The 26780-nt window shown below is 41.3% G+C and overlaps 4 protein-coding genes across 7 annotated transcripts; 1 reads left to right on the forward strand and 3 right to left on the reverse strand.

Moving 5' to 3' along the window:
* Positions 1 to 487: 487 nt before the first annotated feature.
* On the reverse strand, positions 488 to 5125 carry LOC119560623 (neutral and basic amino acid transport protein rBAT). 3 transcript variants are annotated; one of them, XM_037874162.1, is made up of 7 exons: positions 5063 to 5125; positions 4980 to 5004; positions 3780 to 3893; positions 3079 to 3257; positions 1234 to 2510; positions 1155 to 1160; positions 488 to 937 (listed from the first exon to the last, which is right to left on the reverse strand). In XM_037874162.1, exons 1-7 carry the CDS (start codon positions 5108 to 5110, stop codon positions 691 to 693), a joined length of 1896 nt encoding a protein of 631 aa, XP_037730090.1. In that variant the 5' UTR covers positions 5111 to 5125; the 3' UTR covers positions 488 to 690. The 3 variants fall into 3 exon arrangements, with proteins under 3 accessions (XP_037730090.1, XP_037730091.1, XP_037730092.1); XM_037874163.1 differs by lacking the exon at positions 1155 to 1160; XM_037874164.1 differs by lacking the exons at positions 4980 to 5004; positions 5063 to 5125 and adding an exon at positions 3974 to 3992.
* An 811-nt stretch (positions 5126 to 5936) lies between these two features.
* LOC119560230 (antennal-specific protein OS-C) lies at positions 5937 to 6645 on the forward strand. 2 transcript variants are annotated; one of them, XM_037873593.1, is made up of 3 exons: positions 5938 to 6088; positions 6141 to 6312; positions 6367 to 6645. In XM_037873593.1, the coding sequence occupies exons 1-3, from the start codon at positions 5960 to 5962 to the stop codon at positions 6504 to 6506; spliced, it is 441 nt and encodes a 146-aa protein (XP_037729521.1). In that variant the 5' UTR covers positions 5938 to 5959; the 3' UTR covers positions 6507 to 6645. The 2 variants fall into 2 exon arrangements, with proteins under 2 accessions (XP_037729520.1, XP_037729521.1); XM_037873592.1 differs by having other exon boundaries at positions 5937 to 6088; positions 6141 to 6645.
* Positions 6646 to 6716: 71 nt separating this feature from the next.
* Positions 6717 to 10123, reverse strand: LOC119560190. The gene is made up of 3 exons (XM_037873554.1): positions 10096 to 10123; positions 7372 to 7412; positions 6717 to 7302 (listed from the first exon to the last, which is right to left on the reverse strand). Exons 1-3 carry the CDS (start codon positions 10121 to 10123, stop codon positions 6754 to 6756), a joined length of 618 nt encoding a protein of 205 aa, XP_037729482.1. The 3' UTR covers positions 6717 to 6753.
* An 18-nt stretch (positions 10124 to 10141) lies between these two features.
* Positions 10142 to 24951, reverse strand: LOC119560625 (elongation of very long chain fatty acids protein). The gene is made up of 6 exons (XM_037874166.1): positions 24583 to 24951; positions 13118 to 13255; positions 12338 to 12445; positions 12192 to 12272; positions 10993 to 11454; positions 10142 to 10510 (listed from the first exon to the last, which is right to left on the reverse strand). The coding sequence occupies exons 1-6, from the start codon at positions 24583 to 24585 to the stop codon at positions 10316 to 10318; spliced, it is 987 nt and encodes a 328-aa protein (XP_037730094.1). The 5' UTR covers positions 24586 to 24951; the 3' UTR covers positions 10142 to 10315.
* Between the last annotated feature and the right edge of the window lie 1829 nt (positions 24952 to 26780).

A 26780-nucleotide genomic window follows, 5' to 3' on the forward strand; every position in this document is an offset into this window, starting at 1 on the left:
GTTCCTGCCAGCTCGCCCAAACTATTTGTATCTCAAAGTTGGCCCACCCACGTATGCCACATGCATACGCCAGCTATTTTCTTTGAGCACTTCAAACTTTTCCACAAAGGCTAAATAATTTCGCTTCAAGTCTGGCATTAAATTTGAATAGAGAATACTTGAAAATTTCGACGTGATCATGCGTTTGACCAACTTTGTTTAAGTCCGCATGGAAAAAAATACGCTATGTTATCGTCTATTGTGAAGCCTTGTAGGTCACAAATTTTAAATAGTTTGAATTTGAATTTATCGTTAACTAAAGTTGCCATTCTGTTGGAGCTCGGTGTTGCCAGATGTTGGGCGCTGCCAGAGTATATTTAATCGAGAACTATTGTAGCCAGACTTCTACATTTAGAACATAACCCTTATTTAAATAAAATGGGTATATTATGCAAAATAAGTACCACTCCATATACATAAATTAAATAAATAAATAAAACACCATTTATTTAAATGCAAGCGAATATTGTGTTTATTTTTTAGCAATCGCATGAAGAAGCTTGGAACTTAGAAAAGTTCTTAACAAATAACTTTTTAATTTTGTTTGGCGGCTTTAAATCTCAACGGTTAGCTAGCTACTTCTGTTATACATTCTCTGTATATTTTTTGCAATATTTTATACGTTGCTGATTTGTTGCAGGTACAACCACCTTACTCCGCCTTCTCCGGCACGTATGTCAGGATAATGCTGGAGTGCGGGGCCACCTTGAGGTCCTTGAGATTCACGCGACCCGAGTGGGACACCTTGTTGGCATTTTCCACGTTGTTATTGTACTTCTCGCTGAAATAGGAAACTGTCATCTTGTCAGGCAGATTCTTGGGGATAGTGAAGTTGCTCGCCTGAGGCAAGTCGGTGGGATTGAAAATGACAAAGTAGCCGGGGTTTCCAGACTTGATCCTGCGGGGAAATACAAAAAATTCGGTTAGATCATGTATGTTAAAAAAGGGAAATCAATATTGAATAAGTTGAAATAAAGAGACACCTAATAAAAGTAATACAATTTTCATTCAAATTGCAAATTCTGAAGCTATTTACAAAGTTCAGCAATAAAAAAAAATAATTGGTTTACTATAACAATAAAAGTTTAAGATATTATTTTTGGTTATTCATTTACCTCTGCCTTCAAAGTGGCAAGCATTGAGAATTGGACAAAAGTTAGTAACAATAAAAATAAGATAATCAAAAGGTATTACCTGGAGAAGGCAACCAGCGGATCGGCCTGGTAGTATGAGAGTTCCCCGTGCATGTAGGATGCAGACTTGCGCAGAACCGTGATCTGCCTGTAGGTCTCCTCGGTGATATTCTGGTAAGCCACAGCGGCCACAGGAACCACGGGCACACCGGGCAGCAGGGATACGAACATAGCCAGAGCGGATGGATCCTGCGGGGTGTCCAGGCTGACGTCCGCAAAGTTCCATTGCAGCCAGCTGTTTTTGCCCGAAAGAGCGAATGTGTTCTCCAGATCTTTCTGCAGCGATTTCTTTGGCTTCGATTCGCTGAGCACCTTAATAAGGTCTCCGTAGATGGGTATATCGATACCATAGGCATCGGCAACCGTGCTCAACTTGTAGGCCTGCGGCTGTATGACATCCTCGGCAACCGACAAGAAGCCCTCTTCAGAGGCATTCTTTACGATGCTAAGATAATCATAAAGCACATCTCCAAGGCCGGTTTGGAAAGTAGTCTGCTTGTGGTCATAGAAGCCGTAGTCACCGGGTCCCCAGTTGCGGTCCTTCGGCACGGCTGAGGTCACCTCATTCTCGAGACCGTCGGACAGTACAAAGAACTTGGTGTTCTTCAGGCGGAAGCCGTGAACCCCCAAACCAACCAGATGCTTCAAGACGCCGCCGAATTCGTTCCTAATAAAAGTACTGTTCATCTTGAGGTCGAAATAGCCGTCTTGGAACTGGGAGAGCACATAGCTGTCTTCCAGCTTCTCCCAGGCGCTGCGGTTGCCGCCCACCTTGAGCCAGTTGTTGGGTGGGCTGGAACCTCCGCTCACCCAAACAAAGGCGGATCGCTTCTCCGGGTTTGCAATGGCATCCTGCACCAGCTGCGATTCCTTGGCCACGTAGTTGGGCGTCAGGTCGAGAATAATCCTGGTATCGCTGCCCTGGTACAGGGCCACCAGGTGCTTGATCTGCTCCTCCACCTCGGGCTTCTTCACGTCATAGGTCAGGGCAGCAGGCAACTCATAGATGGCTCCTGCGCTAACGATCTTCTTGGCAACCTGGATATCCTCCCTACTGCAGGTATCAACACTGCCGAACTTGGCATGTGGTCCTCGCTTGTACCAGGGTAGTGGCTGCGGGGCAGCGCACTTGGGAGCACCAATGATAATCAGGATGGCACCCACAAGCATTCCCACCCAAATGGCCCAGAATCCCACGAAGAAGATCCAGCGCAATCGGACCCAGAACGTGTCGTTGGCATACTTCATGAGCTCCTCCTTGCTCATGCCAGTGAAGGCCTGCAATGAGGAAAATCGTATATCAAATACAAAAAATAAAGATACTAAGGTTTTGAACAACAATGTAACGAATAAAAATGAAATGAGTCATTTTACTCTCATGGAGGTAAACAAGAATGAACATATTTCAGCGAAGTTATAACCCAGATCATGGACATTTTCCGATATGTGTATCTGAGTTTGTATGTTCAAATCCATTTTCGTTTCGACTTATTTATATATTAATAATAATAAAAATTTACTTCAATCCTGAAATCAAGTATATATTTTTTTAAATTAATAAAAGATGAATCAGTAAATGCGAATGTGGAATACATACTTGTATACATATTAAAGGTCAAGACAAAGTCGACGACCACAAAATATATTTGAATACAGTGTAACATCCAAAACTCGAACTTCATTAACTCAAAATATTAATTATTTCAAATGAAAAATTAATTTTTTCTTGTCATATACATATTATTAGATCTGTCTAAAAAGGACTCCATTTTTTTTAATGTTTCCAATATTTTTTTTTAACTGAAAGTTGAATTAGTAAAGCATAATAGTTAAAACTTCTACTCACGGGCTTGCCTCCGTTGACGGTTCCGATGTCGATCTTGGCATCTCCGTTCTGGTGATCGCCCTTGACGAACTTCACCTCATCCCGGCGCTCGGCCAGCTTGTCCTCCACTCCATTTAGGCCCAGCATTTGCTCGTCGGCGCCATCCCCGTGGGCCACCTTTTCATCCTGCACCATGTCGACTGAAAAGTGAACGATTTAACAATAGAATGGTTAATTGGCTCTAATCAGAATCAATTAAGCTTAATCGCAAAGCTCAAGCATTCAGACTTTCTCTGGAGAACTAATTCGAGCTTTGTTAGGTTAAGTAGAAATCAGAAGCCACATTTCGCTTTGTTCCCGAGAGAAGGGAATGGGAAATTTTCCATCTGGAGTTTCCTTATGAATATCTTGCTGACGTCATAGGAAAAGAGTCACGCTTTGAGTTTGCGGTTGATGAGAAATAGGCTCGCTTTTGTTCTGGGACAAAATCAATATCATCTTTCGTTTTCAGTATACCTTTCTTATCTCACGTTACTGATAAGGGGCACACCCACCATCCATTGCCCCATGCACATTCAAAACTGCCACGATACGTGACCTTTTTTAGATATATAGATACTTAGATACATTTTTGTGAACGTTTCCAGTGAAAATTCGACGCACTGTTACGTCAGCCATCCCATTTTTCCCCAGATGTAGATACAATTGCTTTGTTTAATTACCTTTTTCGGGCTTCGCACTGGCTCCCAGGAACTTGTCTTCGGTTATAGTTTTGTACACTTCTGTGGAATCGGGTGGGGCTTCAGCAGCTGCGGTGAGTTTGCTATCAGACACTCCTAAGATATAAAAATATAACACCAAGCACCAGATTTAGAACGCGTTGAACGAATTGTGATGTCAGATATTTTATGAATACCAGTGATACCAGTGTGACCGGGAAATTATCGATCGAAAAATACACGCCTGAAATTTGAAAATACAGAAATTTCCGCCCAGCGACGTAAGTGCCAGCAAAACGTAAGGCCAACGTAAGTGTCAGTAAAAAAGGGAGATAGCCTCAGCGTAAGTGTCAGTAAAAAAGGGAGATGCAAGATATGCTCTCTGCTCTCCAGAGAGCGGATTGTGCGGATGTCAAATATTTTATGAATACCCAGTGTGACCGGGAAATTTCGATCGAAAAATCCACGCCTGAAATTTGAAAATACAGAAATTTCCGCCCGACGTCGACAGCGACGTAAGTGCCAGCAAAACGTAAGGCCAACGTGTCAGTAAAAAAGGGAGATAGCCTCAGCGTAAGTGTCAGTAAAAAAGGGAGATGAAAGATATGCTCTCTGCTCTCCGAGAGAGCGGATTGTGTGTGGATGTCAAATATTTTATGAATACCCCAGTGGTGACCGCGGAATTATCGATCAACTTATACCTTTCGGCGCGAAAAATTTATATATTTTTTATAAATTTACCTATTTTTAAAATACCCCAAACGGTCACCTGGCACGAAATGAAATCCAACCAACTAACAGAGCCCAATTGTAAACCCTTGGCCCTGTTGTCAGCCTTTACAAACACGCATCTATAACAGCCCGTTTACTAATACTTCATTAGGGATTACGAAAAAAATGTTGGGTAAAATTAGAGAAAAAATATACCGTCCGGTGAAAGTAAACCTATTTTGTATGACATATTTTTTAAATATTGCAAGCAGTTACTGAAAGTAGTGAAATCCAATCAACTAACAGAGCCCAATTGGAACATCCATGTTAACTTTCGATGCCTTATCAACATCTTGCAACGGTCATACTATTTTAAATATTTTCCGAATATGAAATGGGGGCCTCTAGCACATTTTAAAGTACTCTGACAAAAGCCCGTTGCTGGAAAACTAAGGGGCGCGAAATTCGAATTGTTCGCTTATTAAAACTTACCAGTAGCTGGAAGGGTAACAGAGTTCTGAAAAAATTGTGTTTTTAACCTTAGAATTTAGATATAGTTAATTGATTTTACTTACTTTGCTGGTACCGCTACCCAAACGTTTTAAGCGTGATAATAAATTCATGGCAATGGTTTTTATTCAGAGTTTTACTGGGGTTTCTTCTGTTTTTCTGTAAGTAAAAAGTGGTTACTAAAAACAGTTGCTTTTATTTCAATAAATGAAAAAATTAGGCGGGGAATTAACATTTTCTTTGTATTAAAAAAATGGTTTATTTAGTTAAAATAAAGCTGGTTATGTTGAAGGAAAAATAAAAACTCGTTTATATTGTGTAGACATTTTATCATTAAAGCATACATTATTATACGGAACCGAATACAATGTCTTGAACAATAATAATCTAAGCTATTTCACCATAAACTAGTCAAATTTATCTGCTGTTTTTGGCACTGACTGGTATCTTTCACTGCGACCTGCCCGACAAGAGGTCTGATTCGCGACTGAAGCTGCATTTTTGCGCTGGCAGTGCATCGCTCCCAGAGGCGCAGCCCCGATCGGAATCGCTCCCGAGTTTGATTTAATTATACCTGTGAACGAAACGCGTTCCGTGTGCGTAAGTACGATTTATGGCCTGCGGCGATTGAGCCGGGCCCAAAACTACCTGTCTGCGTGGCAGCTTACCTGAGCTCTCTCGCTCGCCCAACTGCCAAAGTGGTGGATTGGATCGGGTTTTGTGGCCCGCCAGCCAGACCAGGGTAAAACTGCACTCGTCGGCGCATTCCTGGCCAAATTTTTGCTGAATTGCCGGGTGTCTGAACAAGAGTCTGCCGACTCCACAAGGTTGCCTCGGCTAGAACTTAAATTAGTGTAGCTGGTCCAAGTAGAAATTGATCAATTTCTGCATTACCCCGCATTACCTTTGTCCGATTAGGCGACATGCGAGAGTCATTAGCTTATTAAGTGGGAGCTATATATATGGCAGGCAGGTGCCTGATCCCCCACCAAGTTGACAAAATGGGTTTCCACATGGGACGACAGCTGCTGCTCTGCGGATTCCTGCTGTTGATGCTCCAAGTGGTGACCCAAACGCAGGCCAGGCCACAGGTGACTAACGGGGATAATCAATTCAAATCTGAGTGTTTCATCCTATCAACAGGATGTGATCACAGTGGCCGGTGAGGAGACAGAGGTGGTGATCAAGCAGGAGGGCGATGGCGATGACGACGACTCCTCCTCCGAGGAAACAGTCGAGGATTCAGAGGAGAACAGGCGCAGGCGGCGGGAGGTGAACACCGACAATACCCCGTTGGGTCGAGCGGTCATTCCAGGTTTGCCTGATCCGGCCACCATAATCAAGATCGCTGAGCTTTTTCAATCCGTAGGCGAGCAAATAGTCCCCATCCTGGTGGAGGCTATTCTGCCCAGCGTGGATGAAGCGGGCGATCGCTTCGCCAGATCCCTGCAGTTCCTTAAAAACTTCGGGCCCGGACTGGAATCTTTTGCCACCGAGAAGAACGAATAGCCCAGCTAACTATATAGTGGCACAAAGTGAAAGAACTCGTTTGACTTTGGTATCTGGACAGTGGATTAGACTAGGATGTCGTTTGGTTTCTTGAGTTTCCTAAAAATAAAATCGTTGACTTACATTTAATGCTATGGTACATCTCATATTCAGTTTAATGAGCTATTGAATTACCCAAACAATAATTGGAAATGCTAGACTTCTGTGAAAATTAATAATATTTATTCTCGCAATCAAAATTGCTGATTTATTTTATATGCTTCGTCTCCACTACTTCGTTTTCCGCACTGGTTAGTACATAAACACTATGGAATCCAGGTCTTTCCCTGCATTTTCTTTCAAACCGCCCAAATATAATATCAATGACGACGTCCACGGCTTGCGACAGGCTGCCTCCACATAAAAGAATTTCCGTAAAGACTCTGTGGATAAGTGGGTGGATGGGTTTGTCCAGACAGACTTCGTTAAGTCGATCCAAAATTCCTCCGATCATGCCACGAATCACGTGGCTAACCAAATTCTTTTCCTTAAATATATCCTGGCAGTGATTATACATCTTTTCCGTAAGATCGCCCAATTTAAGATTGGCTTTTGCCGCTGCCGTTGCCGTTGCCGCTGTCGTTGCCGTTGCTACTTCAGTAGCCCCTGCAGTTTCGTTTGTTCTGCCCCTAATGGAAGCATGCTTTGGTTTTACCAAACTTCGGTGATGCCCTCTCAGAGTTGTTCTACTAGCTTCCGAAATTTTTTGCTGAATAACTATCACTATGCAGATTATAACTACGATGGCGTAGAGTCTCTAAAAAATGAATAAATTTACTTCCACTACAATATAAATGACTTAATAACTTTAAGAGCACTAAATTACTATCTTTATCGTTTTCCGTTGCAATTCCAATTGATATTCATCTGCGGAACTTGAAATGCTTTTCGCTTCGCTTAATTTTAATGTTTCGCTTTACGGCTAAAACGAATATTTTAAAACGGCAATTTAACACCTCTTTTGATACATTTTTATACCCGTTACTCGTAGAGTAAAAGGGTATACTAGATTCGTCGGAAAGTATGTAACAGGCAGAAGGAAGCGTTTCCGACCCCATAAAGTATATATATTCTTGATCAGGATCACTAGCCGAGTCGATCTAGCCATGTCCGTCTGTCCGTCTGTCTGTCTGTCCGGATGAACGCTGAGATTTTGGAAACTATAAAAGCTAGGCTATTGAGATTTGGCGTGCAGATTCCTGAGCTTCTTACGCAGCGCAAGTTTGTTTCAGTAGAGTGCCACGCCCACTCTAACGCCCACAAACCGCCCAAAACTGTGGCTCCTACAGTTTTGACGCTAGAGTAAAAATTTAAACTTAAATGAATTGTTCTCATCAATACCTATCGATTGACCCAAAAAAAAATTTGCCACGCCCACTTAAACGCCCACAAACCGCCCACAAACTTCAAAAAATCGTTAGTATGAACGCGGATATCTCGGAAACTATCAAAGATAGAGTACTGGGATTTCTTATTTAGATTCCGTAGCCTTGTACGCAGCGCAAGTTTGTTATGCGAATATGCCACGCCCACTCTAACGCCCACAAACCGCCCCAGCCTGTGGCACCCACAATTTTTATGCTAGATAACAAATTTTAACTGAAATGTATTGGTCTCGTCAATACCTATCGATTGATCCAAAAAAATGTTGCCACGCCCACTCTAACGCCCATCACGCTTTAATCTGTAAGCCGCCGGTAGGTGGCGCATTGTAATCTCGCTTTGCTGCTTGCATATCTCCATTTCCCTTTGGTCCCTTTAGCTGAGTAACGGGTATCTGATAGTCGAGGTACTCGACTATAGCGTTCTCCCTTGTTTTGTTTATTTTCTTTCTTAAGTTATTTGGTATAATTCTTATAAGTAGTAAAATAATTTTGTTTTTCGTACATCTGTACAGAACCCTCATAAAAACACACATTGATTTTAAATGTGATAATGAAAGCTTTGAAAGCATTCTCAGTATTCGGCGATCATGTGCGTGCGTTTAATATTCCCAACTGAGTGTATCTTCATTAAGGCCATAGGTAATAAGACTCGATCGGAAGCTGTTCATTAGCTCCTAATGAAATAATTATGCGACGCGTCGTGTTCATGTTCCTGTCTGCTTTCTGCCAACAATGTATGGGGTTATAATTTGCATAAATTCAGCGAACAAGATTCAGCTGGTTCGTTTTTTCCGAGGACTGTCTCAGAAGATGTATGCCCATACATTTTCTCATTAACCGTAATGACCTGACATGCCTACTACTCCTGTAATAATTTTACTTTGTTTTTCTGACTTCTTTTGGGGGCGTTACTACTCGATATCACCCCATTCCAAGGTCAAATACCTTTGTGTTGAACCTTGTTTTAAAGTTTCAAGATTTTTTTCGACTCCAAGTCTGCACACTAATTACAGCTTATATATCAAATTGAGCTTGTTTCATAAACAGCGATTTTGGAAATTAAGTAATTCTAAGATGATTTTAAGCCATCAAATAAGGTTTTTTAATTAGGCATCACCCAATAATTAGAAAATTCAGAAAGGTATTTCTCCGGAATGTTGAATTAATGGCGATTTTTGGTTTAATTTTAAGGAATATTTCTTTCATTTATTACAATTATTATTTTATTTTGAAAAAATGTAAACTGGTTTTAAATTATTAAAAAAAAAACCCAAAAACTAAAAAAGTCTTTTATTCAGGACGAATACTTTTTGAGTGTATGCTTAAGAATACAATTTCTTAGGCTCATTTAATATTAGCTATAAAGAAACAAAATATTTTAAATAGAATGAATCAATTGGTAAAACTTCTTTCATAAACCTTACGTGATGTTTTTAAGTGCATTTTACACAACTTCAAGATCCCAAAAGTATTCTTCTTGCTCTGTTTGCCAAAAATGTTAAATGTAAAATTAATGTAAAATACGGATCAGCGCATTGAGTATTGTCGATGAACTCAAGATGGCGACACCCAAGAGTGTATCAAGATGTAGATAACTTTTAGTGATCTTAACTGAGTGGAAGAAGTATAATAATTTTTTTATATTGTTAAATTTAAAATTTTGTTTTACTTAAGAGAAAATCAACAGAAAATCAGCAAGTCATTGCTGCTTGCTTTTACTCAAGACCAGAAACATATCCAAACCATTCCAGGACAAAAGATAGTGTGCTTTGTACGTTTAATCTCGAATTTATTTATAAAATAAAAACACATTTCTTTTGTTCAAAACAATCCATAGAAATAATATACACGTATTAAAAGCGTCGCTTGCATAACCAAAAATACAAAAGTGTAGAGCGATAGATACGTAAAGCAGATACACTTGTCGAACGAGTCGTGGAACGGTATAGACCATCGCCTCGTCCCCAAAGGGTGTATTTAAAAGTATTAAAATTAGATGAACGCCGAACTCGCCGAGAGTGCCACTGAAATCCTCAGCAGCAATGAACGATCTATGTACATGCACATGGATGACGGGGTGTGGATAGTATTGGGGGCTAAATGTGGATATGAAGTATTATTATTTGAGAAATGATCGATAGACAGAGCAGTTGGCCAGCGATCACCAGTGTGATCCCTACGTGCGATCACCATGGATTGTCCATGAAATAATGTTTTTGTTTCCTTGTCTTTAATCTTGATGCGAATTCGATTTGGCTTAGATGTAGGCTTGGGCTCCCTATGCTTACGTTTAATTTAAATTTACGGTAATTTAATTGGTAGCGTAATTAATTTATGCTTATGTGTGTTTCATGTTTGGCTGGCTGGCTGGTTGGCTGGCGGGGCTTACTTATTGCCGGCGTTCACGAGCACGCGCTGTCTCGTGGAGTTCAGGGCCGGATTGCACATATCCGTGGTGAACTTCGAGAAGGAGTTGTGGAAGCCGTTGGCCTGGCCGTTGCGGGTGGGCGCCACATCGCCGTCCTTCAGCGCCTTGACGTGTCCGTTGGCATGTCCGTTCGCCTTGACCGCCGGTTTGTCCTGAAAAACAGAAAAATTTAGTTTAATTAAATTCGTTTAGCTTTTAAAAATAGGTAAAGAAGGTTTGTTGCTACAATTTGTTGTTAAAAACATTCTTAGCAATCTCATAATCTAAAAATATGTTTAAAAAACTTTTTTTTAGAAAAGTTTAATCTTATGATGGAATTAAATAAATATAAGATCTTTTTAAGTTGTTACATTTATAAAAAATGTTTGGCTTTAGAATGTAAAACTTTCATAAGTATAAATAAATGAAGTACAAATTAAAACAGATTTTTGTAACTTGAAATTTCTAAAAATAGATTTAACCTCATCACAAAAATTTCATGGGCTTATTGAAGAAAATACAAATGAAAAGTAAATTGAATTTTTATTGTTAAAAAAAGGTTTTTAAGGCCTATAAGTTTTACAGAACTTTGTTTTATACATATTTTCATTTTCTGATGAAATATACCAACATTTATCAAATGTAATGAGCTTACCTTGCCGTCGCGCTTCACATAGGCGCGCTTGTAGAAGTTTGAGAACAGGAAGTAGAACATCACCGCATGGGCTCCGATGAAGTAGGCGAAGCCAATGGGGTAGTTGCAGTCGTTCTTGAAGAACAGCTGGAAGGAGTGCACCATGACCAGTACGAACTGGATCATCTGCATCACCGTGAGGTACTTCTTCCACCACAGGTACTTCTGCACCTTGGGTCCCATCGCGGCCAGCATGTAGTAGGCGTACATGAAGATGTGCACGAAGGTGTTCAGGAATCCGAAGAAGGTCGAGTGGCCGCCGGGCGTGAACTTGACGCCCCACCAGACGGACACGGGCATGATGCCGTGGTGGATCACGTGCAGCGTGGACACCTGGTCGTACCGCTTGCGCATCACGAAGAAGAACGTGTCGAAGAACTCGGTGAACTTGGAGAAGTAGTACCACCAGCAGCCCTCAGCGGTCTAAAAAAGGAAGGGGTAAATGTTATTACTAAAAAAATAAGTAATAATAATATTAAACATTAATTAATATAATTATCATTTTTAAAATAAATACTAAATAAATTATTTAGTTTGGAGACTAAATCTCTAAACGCATCTAAATTGCTTCCCTAGATTTGGTATTTTTCCCTTTTACAAATCCTTCAGGAAACTATTTTTGACAAATTCAAAATGGTTCGGTATTGCACCGTACTAAATTCCAGAAATCCTAGTTCAAACTAGTATCTAAGCTTATTCACTTCCAATATTTCAGCCATTCATTGTTATGCAAAGATGGGTCACAGCTTGGGTAGATTGATTCCGTTTGCCCTGGAACTAACCGTTGGGTGATTTGCAAAATCTTTCGCCTGTCAACTTTCTAAGACTGCCACTTTCTTTGGGTCGTTTACCCAGTTTAGCCAGCCTGGCGACACACGTGAGATTCCTCAATCCGCACAATCCACTAGCCACACAGCCGGCCGGCTTTCGGTATCCATTTCTTGTGATTAGCATAAGAGAACCCGTCGCTATTGCCGTTTTTTATAATTCCTTGCCTCTGCGTGGCTAAAAACTGGTTGCTTACATAAAATCTGTTCCAGTCAACAAAAGAACTTTGCTATTTGCCAACCATAAGCTAAAAATCAAAATTTATAGCCCGATGTTTGGCTAAATGTATGTATTTGCTTAGTCGGTATATAAGAGCATCCATATATACTTACGCGAATCGCTTTGGGCGAGTAGGAATAATTAACGGGTTCGCATCGCAAGTTATAGCCATTCAGCCATCCACCTATGCAGGACTATAAATGCGAAAGAAGTGGTTATTTTTCTGCGGAATTCATTTAATAAAGATTGCTTATATTACCTCGTAAAAGAGCCAGGCACTGAAGATAACCTGTGCTGCATTATAGACGATCAAGACTTTGCGGAGCTCGAAAGGCTTTCTGTTTTCCATGAGCTTGGGTCCAAGTACCTGAAATAAATCGTTGATCAGTACCACTGTAAGTGCATCCTCTTCACCGCGGATCTCAAAAATGTCTTTGCGTGCCATTTAACATAATCAAACAGAGGCCAAAGTCTGTTGCAGCAATTATCAAATCAAATCAATCGACGCGACCGACTTTGTCTGTTGGTTTTGTGACAAGCTCGTTGCCTAAGTCTTTTGTTTGGCCAGCCACCGCTGCTCACCATCCCTCCCCTCTTTCCCGCTCGATTTTAGCAGACATGTGAAAGTAAGTTAAATGCTTTTGTAAAATTATGAATGTGAACCAATGCAAAGCGGGAAACCTAAATAGAAATCGTTTTTCGAATTGATTTTTTGTTCAATTTTGCATAATCGCGGTCTGTGCTTGGGTCACCTTTCGACACCAGCTCTTCGAGACGATCGTTGGATGGCCCTGAACCCCCCGCTGGGGACTCACAGTCATTTTGCAATGCAATAAAGCGAAACTAGTTTGCGAAAAGGATCCGCACAATCGCCAGATGAGAATCTGGCAGTTATGTTCTACGAAATCAGCGTAAATTGCCCCCATCGGAATGATGTTCTGTTGTGTTCTGTTCTGTTCTGTTGTGCTCTGTCCATTTTTAGTTCGATCCCCACTCCAATAATTATGGATCGGTGATTCCCCGATCCCGGACCACTTACCTTCACGATATAGGCGTATGTCAGACTGATGGCTATCGTGGGGAACGGCGAGCTCATTAGCGGGTAGTCTCGTGTTCGCGGGTCCGATTTGTTGTCCATCAGATCCCGCCAGCCGTCGTAGAACATTGTGAGGTAATCCTGCAAGTGCAAAGACCAGATAGATAACAGATTAGTCATGTGTGCCCACTGGGAGTGGTTAATCACCCAGGCCGTTTGGCGGGCTCAAGTGTCAAATCAATAAATCTGCGGTTAAGTATTGCAACACTGCCGTTTCGGGCAAAATCCCAGCTAGCTATATAAGTTCAAAAAGGCGGACAGCTGATTAATTATGAATATGGGCCGTTCTGCTTTTGTATTTCGGTTTTTGATTTTAATTAAACGTTCGCTCTTAGCGAATCAATCACACACATGGTGCAATGGCCAAAAACAAAGGAAACCCAAAGCCACAGTAGTTAGCCGAAAAACAACATTCTGCTTAAATTTCCGTATGGAGCTCCCCATTAGCCGACAAACCGTGATTTTCTGTAATATTGTGCGCGGTAATTTAGCATTGTCGATTAGCACTCGGCGATGCCAGCCGCACAAAATGTATGCATCAAAATATAAAGAAAAATCAAGCAAAAAACTGGTGCAGCCGGCTGGCAGCGATGTTGCAATCCGCAACGGCCTCTTGTCCATGTGATAAATAGCAAAACAAAACAAAAAAAATCTAGAAGTGATTGGACGGCCTGACCGACTGACATAGAAGTTGGGGGAAGAACGGTGGGGGGGAAGTCCGGCGGGGATGCCAGGAAAAGCTAAACCAGTTCCGCGAGTGTTAATCGTCGCTTAAATAGTTAAATACCTGACTGGCGGCAATTAAAGAAAACAACGCTACTCTTAATTGCAGCGGGGGTTGAAGCCGTTTCCACCGAGGGGTTAGGGTTAACTTAATTGATTTGAGCGAATCAGGGGCGTATGTGTGGACGGCGGAATGTCAAGGAAGGTCCGCGATTTTGAAAGCTGCATTTGCCAAGTCAATTAAATCGATACCAGCATAACTCAATTATTGAATTACAGCTAATTTTTAGCAATTTGCAATTACAATGGAAAAGTCTAAGCCCGTTTGGGATCCGTTTGTTTTGTACTGCCTCTTTTCCTGGCTCGGTTTTGTCTACAATTAAGGAAATATTTCAAGCCGTGCAAAACTAGAAAAGCGGTAGCAATTAAAATTTTATTGTTTTAATTTGTCAAAAAATAAACTATTCCGACGTGTTCTAAATTTCATTTCCGCAAGGAAAAAAAATGGTTTAAACTGGGCTATTATATTTCGCAAACGTCTCTTAAGTGCCTTAAAAAATCGCCTTAGGGTAGCTTATTTTCCCTGGCCTGGTTTGGGCACGATTAAGGAAATATTTTAAGCAGTGCCAAACTGGAACAATGCTAGATTGTTTTTAATGTTTTAAGTTTTCTAAAAATATGTGATTATACCGCCTTGTTCTAAATTTCATTTCCGTAGGGTATTTCTTTTTAAGTTCAGCGGAAACAGAATTAAGCACATGGCTAAAACTTGGATTTTTATATTTTCAATCCATTATAATGGATTTTATATAATCAGCCGACTAGGCTAGCTAATCATTTTCATGAAAACTGTATTCATATATTGTTTGTCTCGTTCTAATTATTTTCCAGCAATCCAATAATGAAACCAATTTCCTGACTGAAACGATGCCAAATAAAGTTTATTGACTTGTTTTAAAATAATTATACTAATTTACAAATCGCCTTGTGTATGGGAGTGATTTCAACTGCGGGGCGTTTTAATGTTTGAGTTATGTGAATTGAATTGTATGTAATTTGGTCTCAAATTTTGACAGTCTGAAAGGCGAGTGTCGGGAAAGTCGACTGTAAAAAGCAGGTGCTATTTTAGATAAGTCTAATTCTCGCCAAGTTTGCCCAGAGGGTATATTTTTTTGCATTACAGGTAAATACGAGTTTAAGCACCCAGATGTCTCAACTACGCCACTGGGCAATCAGTGCTCATCCATCATTCTCGGACTTGCGGCACCAACAAGACATAGGCATCCAAACAGCTGGGGGGAAAACAATGCTCATTTGTCGCCTGGCCTGCTAAGTACGTCAACCATCATCATCGGCGGAGGGGATATAGTCGTCTGGGTTCGAGTAGTAGTCCGCCGATCGAGCGCCGAGAGCCCCGTCATGCCGTTTGTTCATTAATGAACCGAGTCCGCCATTAGGCCGCCAGGTGAACTTACTGACCGACTGGGTGTGTGGGTGTGGCCAGCAGTGTGTAATTGCTGGTTTCGAGCAGAACCGCCGTCTGAGCCAAACAATTTCATCTTTCTGACGCATGGTAGCCGTGTTGCAAGATTTATTGAAATCTCAGCCAGCCCAGTGTCGGCAAATGACTGGCAAAATTGTCTATTACACATGTGACGTAATTCGGGAATGCTCTCGATGGCAGCCAGTGAAGCGTCCCAAGGCAGACTTTGTCGTTGATGGCGGCCAGCTCCATGATGATTCAGATCTGGACTGGTCCAGAAATGAAATTTCCGCCTCTATTAACCGGGTCACAGAGTCCGGAAGAGACAGCATCGCATCTCAACAATGTCGCCGTTGATTGCATCTAATTAAGATTCACTTTCCGAGAGAGTCTCTGGCAAAGATTTTCACTTTTTTAGGTGCGTGCTAGTTAATTGAATTTGAGAAGGAAGGAGGGGGAAAACCGAAAGTACAAAGACCAATCTTTGGATACTCTAACGGAATGGGGAAAATTACAAAAGACATAAGTGGTGATAACTTTCAACAAATTACATCATGTATGGCCCATAATTTATGTTCCCAAAAACTTCCGTAAGCTTTTAAGCAAATTTGTTGAGTCATAAAGACTTTAGAAATATTTAATAATGGTTGGATTGTGAATTTTGTTGTTCACCTTCTACATACCATATTCCCTTATCAATGATATACGGACTAGTAAATGACAATATTATACATTTTTTAGAAATAGTTTGTGATATTGAGGGTATTTCCCGACCTTGTAAGTGCTTAGCTGCTTCCGGGGCAGTAGGTAATAAGGTAATTTTAAGCTTTCTCGGATCTAAGACGTAGGTGTAAATCAAGTGTAAATTTGGCCGATTAAAACCACTATTATGCCAGACACCGACAGTGATTATTAAGCAATTTGCATTGCCCTCTTCCTGGCCAACTGACGTGGGTCAGCGACTGGTGTTTTAATTTCACATATTTTATGCATTTGATTAAGGAAAATTACTAGCGATGAGCGTCATAAAACCCGTTTTCTCACACTATCTGGGTGAGATCCATTAGGAGGAAAATAGTGTATACTTAACACGCATTATAGTGCACATGCTGGCGAAGTCAAAGTCGGAGCTATAGCGACCACTAAGCGCAATTAAATTTAATTGTTGCTCTGTGCCGGCATTTGCTTAGCTCGGCTAAGACCGAAAATTCCATCGGCCTATGTCGCTGCATTTCCAACTGCATGTCTTTTTTTTTGGGTTTCGGCGACGATCGAGAGGTGCTCTAGTTAGAACCGACATATATGGCCTTTATAACCAGTTTTCAACCGGCGGCAGGAGGAAGTTCAGGCCGATTCCGGAACCAAATGGAATTTCATTCATAATTACCGGGCTTTGTGTGCCCACCGCCAATCAGTTTATCCAATGATCTGTCATAATTCGATCTATCATGCGAAGCCATAGTTTGTCATGTGTAAGCTGGCAAGCAGTTTCTTGTTTTCGTGATTTTTATCGGGGCGCAAACAAAAGACTTAAGACACGAACCTGCCGCACCGACAAGTGCGCGGGCGTGGGCGCAACGCCAAAGTTCGAGTCATCGCCGCTGATGGTTTCTCAAGTAGTGCGCACCCCAGCTGCATTAATGAGTGATTCCACGTATCACATTAGCTAAGTTCCTAGAGCTACTTCGAATACACAAACTCAATCTCAACTACATTGTTTAAAGTGAATTATTTGAAGCCGAGAGTGCAATAAAAATAATGTCCATCTGGGTGGTCGGGGAATAGAAGCTGGGACGTAAACAAAATTAACTGGCCATCTGTAAGCGCGGAGCACATCTCGAATTATACTTTTGTCGCGCGGTTTGTTGAACTTTGTTTTTGCGAAAGCCAATTAAATACAAATACAGCATAGAGAATAAGGATGAAACCGGTATCTGTAAAAGTCAACAAATCTGCCATATGAATACTATATACATAAGCACACATTCTAAAATTTTATTGGCGATGGGCTTTGTGTGGATCTGCAAAAGGTTGGCCAATATTTGCCAAATAATGATTCACACCGCTGGGCAAAGTTTGGAGCTTGTGTAATCCCCTCATCGAATTCTGCCGATTCACGATGATGATGATGATGTCTTTTCCAGAATTTTAGCTTTTTTGCCATGCTGTCTCCTCCGGTCTGTTTGGACTTTGGCCGAGCAAATATGGCAGCTGAAAACGTATTGTGTTTGCCATTACATAAGGCCGGCTAGCTGGCTTTGGTCACTTTGCGTAAGCCACAGCACAGTACAGCACACCACAGCATCCCAACACTTGGCCAAATACTGACCCTTTTTCGCTTTCTTTGGTTCACACGCGCTGGCCACCAAATGCTTTCCCTAAAAACCCACAAAAATGCTTCCGTCAGCAGCGGCAAGTGTAAAGCGGCATTTGTAATTGTTGTTTGCGGCCGCTGCTGTTGCGCGTTACATTTTAACGCTTCATTATGTGCCATAAAGTCCAGAGGGCCAGACAAATGAGCTAAAATTTACAGTGCCCATGATTTGGGCAGTACCTGATGCTGAATGCCCCGCAAACGCCGCCGATGAGTTGGCCATTCACCATTCATATCCATCATCATTGTTCGATGTCGGTGTCGCCATCCACGGCACCAACTCCCCATCTGACCCACAAGACGGTGACCAAGAGGCTAGGGGAGTAAGTGAGTAAGCCGCCGGACTGGGAACCTTTTGCCGGACAATGATTGTTTTTAGTCGCCCTCGCCAGCGACAAATTGTCGCCCTAATGTGTTGCCGGTGACTGTGTAGTAAGCGATTGGCAGTGAGCTGGCCACTTTGGCCATAATCGCAGCTTACTGGGTTGGGCAAGCGGCCGGACAAACTGGCTGTCAATCACACTGGAATCAAGTATTTGAATATCTCAATCAAGTCCATTAAGAATAGCTCCCAAAAAAGCTGGATCTTGTCATCAAATTAAAATAATCCCAGACTATCATTAATTTCTATTTTGGATGAAATTATAATTTTGTTAGGGGAGCTTGCAAATGTGAAATGTTAAAATAACTAGATTAAGCCACTTATCATACATATAAAATGATAGTTTTACTGATCTTCAAGTAATATTTAATTTTAAATAATATTTTCATTCATTTTTAATTTAACAATTATTAAAATGCAGCTTAGTTAATACTCGGTTTTTAACTTAAAAAATGGTAAGCAGCTTAAATATTTTTATCAGTGCATTTTGAGGCCAATAAACCCTTAAGAATAATTTAATTATGTTCAGTAACCCTGAAGTTATAACCAGCTCATAAGCTATTTTTCTCAGTGCTGTATCTAGGCCAAAAACCCCAACTTTTTCAGGGTTTTATGGTTCACATTCCCGCTTAGCTTTTGTTGATTTAACTAATTAATACCACTATTCCAATTTCAATGCCATCGTCTTTAGCTCTTTTTACAGTTTATTATTCATTCAAGCTGGTGGAAAAAAGTCAAAGGCATTCATCCCAAGCCCCAATGCTTGCAAAATAATAAAATTCCACGACCTAGCTGCATTTTTGATCATTCAAATTTTCGGCTTTGCACAATTTGACCCAAAAGCTAATATAAATCAAATGGCCGGGGACAGAAACATATTTGCTAACATTTGCAGTTGCTTGAATAGTTGGTGGCCAGTCCCACAGTCGACAAAAGCAATTACATTATCAGCGACAGAGCAGCAGACACTATCGAACAACAAAAATGTTATTAACACTTTACAACATGTTGGCAATTAATTAAGCCAAGCGTCCAAAATCCCGACTCGCCACCCCCCGACTTCAAGTTCCGCCCCAGGCTGTCTAAAAAAAGTATCTGACGGGCTTGAGTTTCAAATGCATAATTGGGAAGACAACAAAGAGCGACAAGAGACCGACGGAGAGAAGAAGATGATATAGGTGTTGAGGCTGCGATGGAGTAACAGACATCAGTTCAAATCTTAAACTTTTTAGTAGGTATGTGTTTCTTTACAAGGCCAACCGGCCAAGCGGTTTACTGACTGGGATCTCTGTTTTGGATCTCTTTTTTTCTGTTTTTTTTTACATTTTTGCAATTGGCCTGGCGAGAGAGACAGGTGACAGCATTAGCATCTCCAAATCTCTTTCTTTGATTTATTTTAACGACTTTTATATAAGACGCTTCTGCCAGGGCGGCACTAAGCAATTTGCACAGCGAGAAAAAATTATGGCTTCCCGCTTGTAAGCCCTCATAATTGTCCAGCTCAACACTTTTACTTTCCCAGCAACAGCAGCCGAAAAGAAAAAGCCATAAGAGATAAATTTAAAGGGCCAAACAGGTTTGCACCCATATAATTTTGGCATCGGGGCGGTCGGGGATCGGGGATCGGGCATCGGGGATCTATCGAAGCTGAGACCCAAACTCGTGTCGCACTTAATGATTTTCGATCATTAAAGAAAAAATTGCTTTGAATGGAGAGGCCAAAGAAAAATCAAACACAGTCGCACGAACCTGCGCAACATAAAAATCAATTTATAGGTCAAGTTGAGCGCAGCGAACAGGGGGATCAAAAGAAACAGAGGTAGGTACGCATGTGTATCTGTATCTGTATCTGCAACTGGCTTTCGGAGCTAACATTCAGGTTCAGAGCGCGACTTTTACTCCAGCAGCATCTTGTCTAATATGACAAGGCGATGATGCAACACCCATGGACCACCGCACACCGACGAACGATTGGTTGAATGCGTAAACAAATCTTCGGTAAATGGAAAGCCATAAAGGAAAACACCACAAATAAGAAATAGAAAAATAATAAGACAATAAAAATGGCCGTAAAACACCGATTACGACCCAGTGATCGATTCCCGGCTGTTGTGGGTCAAGTTGAAAATGCAGCGCGCGTTTTCAACTCTCAAACGAATTCCCAGTTGCGCGCGACTTGCACGCGATCGAAATCGCAGGCGATTTCCCAACCGAGATCGGGGTAAAAAAAAAGCGGCAGCAGCATGTGCAGCAAATGCACTTGCCACACCAACAACACTTGATATACGCGGGCCCATGTCCATCCGCATTGGTGTGTGTTTCGCCAGAGAAGACCTGACTCCGGCCACTCTTAAAAGCAGCTAAATCGCGTTAATTTGGCAATCGAGTTTGGATGTTGTTTTTGCCAGCCAGCCGCCCGCTTGTCGTTGGCCCCAAATCCCCCGTAATTAGTGCAAGACATTTTTTTTCCGAGTGTACATATGTAAGTTGTCGCTTCGGTGCTGCCGTGCTGCCCCGAGGAAGTCGTGCTGTTGCTCTCGGGGGCGGCTTACTACGCTCACTGAATGCAGCAGCGTTTCAAGTTGCAAGTTGTTGAAATTTACACAGAAAGAAGTCAGTGGCTCCATTAAATATAAATTTAAATTTTAAAAAACTGTGACTTCTAGTGACACTAATTTGTTTTCATGTTTATATTAAATAAGCAATCAGATCAACAGTCAAACAAAAATTCAGGTCATGGCAAATGTTTTTCATAATTAATTTAATCAATTAAGTAAGCTGTCTAAAAATGTGAAATCACTAGATTTAGAAATTTAATGTCTAACATCCTTGTTTTACTTTTAATTTTAATATTCCAAAATTATAATAATAGGTATATACTTAAAAAAATGTATTTGACATTCAAGCAAATAATTTTATTAAGATTTTATAAAAAAAGGTGCTAAACTCAGGCAAACCCTTAAAAAAAAGTAGTGTAATTATAGATTGAAGTTGATTATTTATAACCAGAACTGCAGCCCCAAAGAATTGGTATATTGACGATAATAATAATAAGTAAAAGTTCCAAGCTGCTTTATATGGATAAAAATAAATAAATTTATAAGTGTTCAAATTGCAAAGTCTTAATTCAATTTGAGGAACAATGAAATAACATGATTTTGGTTATAAACAAAACCATTTGCAATCGACTTTATTTGGCATAATTCTTAAAATAACCGCATTGAAATATTGAGACTGGTTTCGCTTAAATCGGCAGTTGAATGGCTGGCCGCAAAACCACTTTTGTTTTTTAACCCGATGACAGCGTCATTTTTTGGCAGTTACCTTAAAATATATAATGGGCTCAATCAACCTTTTTGGTATCGAATATTTTATTTCACTTTTTTTTCTAAAAGTGCCCATATTAGTATTAGAAAATTCCTAGTTATTTTGCCGTTTTGACTGAATTGGTTTCCAATTTTTTTCGGTGTAGAGCAGTATTTGCGGCAACTAAAATCTCAGGTAATAGTCAAGTGCACAGCTGCAAATACTCCACAGGTTGGCTTAATGTGCGTAAGTGTAAGTGAGTTCCCCAAACGCCATTTGAAAGCCTCGATTCGGATATTTTAGCTGATTCATTCTATATTGCGTCTGTCGGTCGGCGAATGTTGATTTTTTTGTAAATGTATGTGGCGTTAATGCTACCAGTCAGGTTAGGCGTTTGCATTAAAAATGGTACCTTACCATCTGGATTCGGGTATTTAATATGCAATTCCGATTCGAGTGACGAACTTTGGTTTTAGTCCCTGTTGCCATTTCCCTGTTTAAAGTTCCCTGCCCTCAATCCCGTAAATCACTAGTAATACAATTAAACAGACAATGACTTTTAGCTGCTCAATCGTTTTACATTCACGTATCAGGTTTTTTCTGTCTACTAATTTAAATTTTGTTTTCGCCCCGCAATGTTGATTATTTAATTACGTTGGGCTCGGATTAAATGTGTTGAAAATATTACACCGGCAAGTGCTTTTGCCCCTTTAAATTGAAATATATTCATAAATATTTGATCTATAACCAACTAACCTTTAAGCAATAATTGAGTTTCAAGTTAAATCAATGCATATTGATACCCAGAGGTCTTCCAAGTCCCAATGCAAATGGGCTTGTTAGAGCTTTTATAATTGATTGCGAAAAACGTTCTTAAAAAAGACACAGGAAAAAAAAGCAACCTTGAATTGAGTAAGTTAATTATCCGCCCAAGTCCCACGTGCAGTCGCACTAATCGAAATCAGTTGAACCACGAAATCGTTGTATTTAGACAGCTGACCTACAAATAAATTTAACTTATACAAACGAATTCATTCCATCGACCCAATTAAAAGCGACAAATATGTATAAATTATTATTTTTTGTGCGAAATGAAGAGTTTGGAAGAGTTGCAAAAAACCACTCAAAAAGCTGTAAGACATGTCAGCCAGTGTGTTGGAATGAAGATATAAAATCTGTTATTTTTAGTGTTTTTTAACACCTTTGCCGGCGTATCTTCCCTGTCTAATCTCAAACGGCCAATAATTGATTTCCAAATGACACTTACTTCAATCGCGGGCCGATAAGAGTCCATAAACATCGTCATTCTCTCCGTTTTAGGGTCTCTTAATTTTTATCTACGGCGCCTTCTTCTCTTCGCTTGCGTTATCAGTTTTCAACGGGGAGAGCTTTAGACTATGTCTAATATACACAACAAAAAAATGAAAAACACGCTGAGACACACACGCACTTTTCTCAATGTTGGCCAATAAACCTTTGGCCAAATGGCATATTAGCATCTGAAGTGGACGAAAGGCAGCCAGCTACTCAGCTGAGAAAATCGCGCATACGCCGCGTGGTGCCAAACAAATCGAAGTGGAGCAGCACTGCACTGCCATCGCAGTCACATGCGGCAGCCTTATCGCACTCATACTTCATGGGCTTGTATTTACTACAGGTGTGCTCTCCCTACACTTTTGAATCGTATTGTTTTTATTCTCTTACCAAAAACAGCTGAGTGCCGAGCGGCAGTCAACAATAAAGCGACGTCAACGACGCCAACTGGCTCTCGTATGTGGCTAACTGGCCCACAGGGACTGCAAGCAAATCGGCTGATTAAAGCGCATTTTTATTATGATCACTCGGCGGGGGCTGCTGGGTGGTTGGTAGTGGTTTAAACAACGGTCAAACAAACAGCCAACTAACCCGCTGGCCTAGTAAAATTCGCCGCCAGCGTGTTTGCACTTTTCAGTGTCAAAAGAGGCAACACAAAAATGCGGCAAGAGTCCCAGTCGAAAATAAATTCGAGGTGTAATAATTATTGTGTAAGAGGCTAAAAAGGAGAAGAAAACAACTCGAAGATTTGAATAAGTTTCGATTTCTGGGTTGCCTGTTTTTTTTTTCGTTGGGATTTTGTGAAATGGTGCAATGCCAGTGATCATTAGCCAGCGGCAGCGGCGATTGGTTAACCCATTGGGATTTTTTCTCGAATTTGCAGAGCTGGCACTGAATGAATATGAAAATCACTGGATTTCTACACCCAGCAGCATCTGCAATGATGGGCAGAAAGCATAAGTAAGGCGGACGGCACAAAGCGGTTGGCCTGGCCCTGAGAGGCTATCATTTCACTTGCGATCGCAGATCACCAGTTATCCCATGTCCCCATATCCCCGGTGGAGATTCAAGGTCAGCGCTGCACTGCATTTCCGTGTGAAAAGTTGTTGGGCCAGCTTGGGAGCTGGTCAAAACCAAAAGCCAGCCTTCACTTCACTTGACCGCCAGCCAGCGATGTTGCTGTTGCTGCCGTGCCGTTGGTGTTGCTGCCGTGCTGTTGCTGCTGCTGCTGCTGCTTTGTTACGTCGAAATAAGTGCAGCACTTGCAGTTTCTGTGTGCACTTTTCGCGAAACTCAAGTGCGAATGGCTCTAGCAAAACAGAAAACGCTCACGTTTTGGAGCAGAAAGCGGGGGAAAAGCGTCGAAAGGTCTGCGCGGAGTCGGCAAAATTGCATTTGAGAAAGACATTGAGAAACCTTGGTGGCGAATGTGTACTTGAAAACGAAAACCAGTTGCTGGCGTTCGGTTTTTTCCATTTCCAAAGAAAGCGAACAAGAACCAGGAATGGCCTATAATGGTTCCCCCGATGAATAATTTGCTCAATTAACGGTTGCATTGCGAATACTCATCGCAGGGGGTTGGGTTTTATTTTGTATTAATATTTCGCTTAATAACAGCACACACAAGTCGTGTGCAAAGGGTCATTTGTGGGATTGATGGAAAGCCCAAGTGAAGCGTAGGTACATATATTCATTCAGGCTTGCATGTTGGGGGTCGGCAGCGAAATTGCTGGTTGGCAAGCCATTTTAATGAAGGAGGATTTCGGTTGCATCAATTTTCCATTGAGTCACACTCACACTTTGCGAACGGGAACCCCCTTACTTACCATTTTTGTGTTAAATTCGCTGTTTTCAGGCACTAGAAGTCGGTTTATCTTGCGATTAATACCAGGGAACGTATTGGGTATATATTCACTTGGCTAATTTACAGAGATTCTCTCAACTTTGGCATACGATTTATCACTTTTCAGCGCACTATCCTTGTTCGCTTTGGCGGAGACTTTCAAAGTATATTATTTTTTACACACGCACACACAGTTCGACCATCGTTATGGGGTTTCTTATGGTCGCCACATCACTTTTAAGGGAACTGCTGCTGATGCTGCGGCGGCTGCGCTGCTGGACTTTACTGGACAACAACTGGACAGCGACTGGGCGAGCGTGCGCTTTTAACATTCAAATCGAAAACACTGAAATAAGTTTGATTTCACGCTGCCGCTTTACTTTTATACGGAGTTGGCGGTCCGTCGACGCCGGCGCAGCGTCGGCGCCGAGCGCTCATTTTCGGCGAGCGGCAGGTGAGCCGAGCTCAAAAGCTTTCGGCCGCGTTCTGAGCAACAGGTTGTGGTCATATGGGGGCTACTTGGCTCTCGCTCTGGCAGCCGGATAATCTTTGGTAAGGATGCCAGAGCGAGAGCGCTCTAAAGCGACCCTTTGGAACCGCAGCGCACTGCTTAGCTCTCGGAATTCTGGGTATCGCACCTGCCTTTGCACCCACACCCAGGTGCGCCGCTAATTACCGCCAATCTAAATACCGCAACGGGACTTTTTTGCCCCATGGTTCAAAGTTCTGGAAGGCCGGGGCTTTCGCATCGGAAAAGTGTGCAAAAAATTATCATATTCACATTTCAAATGGGCAGAGAGAGTGCCGAGAAAAGGTCGCCAGCAACAAACCGAAATCTTTGAATATAAATTCGGTCGCAAGCAGAGGAAGATGGGGCTGCTAAACCTGTTTGTCTCTTAGACTCTTGAATATTTATAATGTCCAAGATTCGGCTTTTCTCTGTTTGCCTTCGTGGTGTTTAATAAACGGCCAAAATGCGCTGTGAACTTGTGAAACAAACAAAGCTCCCGAGGGGTAAGATCAGGCAGGCAACCTGGCGTATACTTAATATATTATATTATATTGTAGGACCTCGATAAGTTACATAGCTGATTTTTTGTGGGCTCAACAATTAGAACAAGGGTTACGGTGAGGATTGAACTTTGACAGTGGCTTGGGTCGAATATTTACTTACCCTCAATTATCGACCCTTACTTCCATTCTAATTTACCTGCTAAAAGTCTCACCATTACCGCACAATTCCAGTGCGTTTTTCGACAAAAAACCCAAAGCAATGCAACAAAGCAAACATTTGCATTTCTCGTCTCAAAGTCCGCTGCATGGCCGCGGAGTACAAGATCTTTTTGCGGAATTCTAACCGAATAACACGTAACTGACCATGTAATCTAGCCGCGACAAATTAGCATGTGCAAACAGTTGGCGGGGGAGACGATGAATATGCATAACTGGTAGCCCTTTGCTGATCCCATCTAACAGATGCGACACACGCTTCTTCCAAATTGGGGAAAATATGAATACAGTCTTCTCAAGGGCTTTTCTAGTGGCTGTATGACCAGCCGAAAAGTTCCGATAAATTGATCATGTTTATGCTAGATGAGATGTTTATGCCTTATATGGAGGGTAAAGGTTGTCTTAGAACGGAATTGTTTTGGCAAATTTTCCCATGAATCTAAAATTTTCCATTATATGATTCTTAAAATGGTGAGGCTGTCGCTGTTCGAGTCTTTGTTATTTATTGAGTTATGTAGTTAAGAACGCAGTCCACGTAAAAATATGTTGAAATGGAAGTCTTACCCACAAACATTTTTGTTTGCGTCATTAGTTTAGGTGCCTGCAGGCCACGCCCTATCGCTTGGTTGAACTAAAAAACGAGATTAATGAGCACTTTATAACCAAATAAGACCTTGAGTGTGAGCAAAAATTTACATACAAATTAAAATGTTAACCCAATCTTCAAAATATTCATAAATTTAATAAACTTAATTAATGGAAGTGCACAATGATTTAAGTATGCCAATTTTTCCAAGTGCATTATGCACTCACAAAAAGTTGAAAGATCTTGGCTGAAACTGCCGATCAATTTAGCATGTTCCATTTAGCCGACTTATGTTGACCATCGATCGACCAAAATAAACAGCCACTCGATGGCCGGAACCGCCTGGTTTTTTCAGCCTCTTCCGG

Source organism: Drosophila subpulchrella, unplaced genomic scaffold (assembly GCF_014743375.2).
Source record: "Drosophila subpulchrella strain 33 F10 #4 breed RU33 unplaced genomic scaffold, RU_Dsub_v1.1 Primary Assembly Seq354, whole genome shotgun sequence".
NCBI lineage: Eukaryota > Metazoa > Arthropoda > Insecta > Diptera > Drosophilidae > Drosophila > Drosophila subpulchrella.

Excerpts from the sequence above, each read along its gene's own strand:
- LOC119560190 (XM_037873554.1), bottom strand. The coding sequence starts at position 10,123 with ATGGTGATCGCACGTAGGGATCACACTG. Across the intron at positions 7,413-10,095 it reads CGCACGTAGGGATCACACTG|ATGAATATCAATTGGAATTG; the intron begins GTGATCGCTGGC and ends CAAGTTCCGCAG. Across the intron at positions 7,303-7,371 it reads AACGGAAAACGATAAAGATA|AGACTCTACGCCATCGTAGT; the intron begins GTAATTTAGTGC and ends TTCATTTTTTAG.
- LOC119560623 (XM_037874162.1), bottom strand. The coding sequence starts at position 5,110 with ATGAATTTATTATCACGCTTAAAACGTTTGGGTAGCGGTACCAGCAAA. Across the intron at positions 5,005-5,062 it reads TGGGTAGCGGTACCAGCAAA|AACTCTGTTACCCTTCCAGC; the intron begins GTAAGTAAAATC and ends CAATTTTTTCAG. Across the intron at positions 3,258-3,779 it reads CAGTGCGAAGCCCGAAAAAG|TCGACATGGTGCAGGATGAA; the intron begins GTAATTAAACAA and ends TTCACTTTTCAG.
- LOC119560625 (XM_037874166.1), bottom strand. Across the intron at positions 12,446-13,117 it reads CATACGCCTATATCGTGAAG|GTACTTGGACCCAAGCTCAT; the intron begins GTAAGTGGTCCG and ends GATTTATTTCAG. Across the intron at positions 11,455-12,191 it reads ACTCGCCCAAAGCGATTCGC|ACCGCTGAGGGCTGCTGGTG; the intron begins GTAAGTATATAT and ends TTCCTTTTTTAG.
- LOC119560230 (XM_037873592.1), top strand. The coding sequence starts at position 5,960 with ATGGCAGGCAGGTGCCTGATCCCCCACCAAGTTGACAAAATGGGTTTC. Across the intron at positions 6,089-6,140 it reads AAACGCAGGCCAGGCCACAG|GATGTGATCACAGTGGCCGG; the intron begins GTGACTAACGGG and ends TCCTATCAACAG.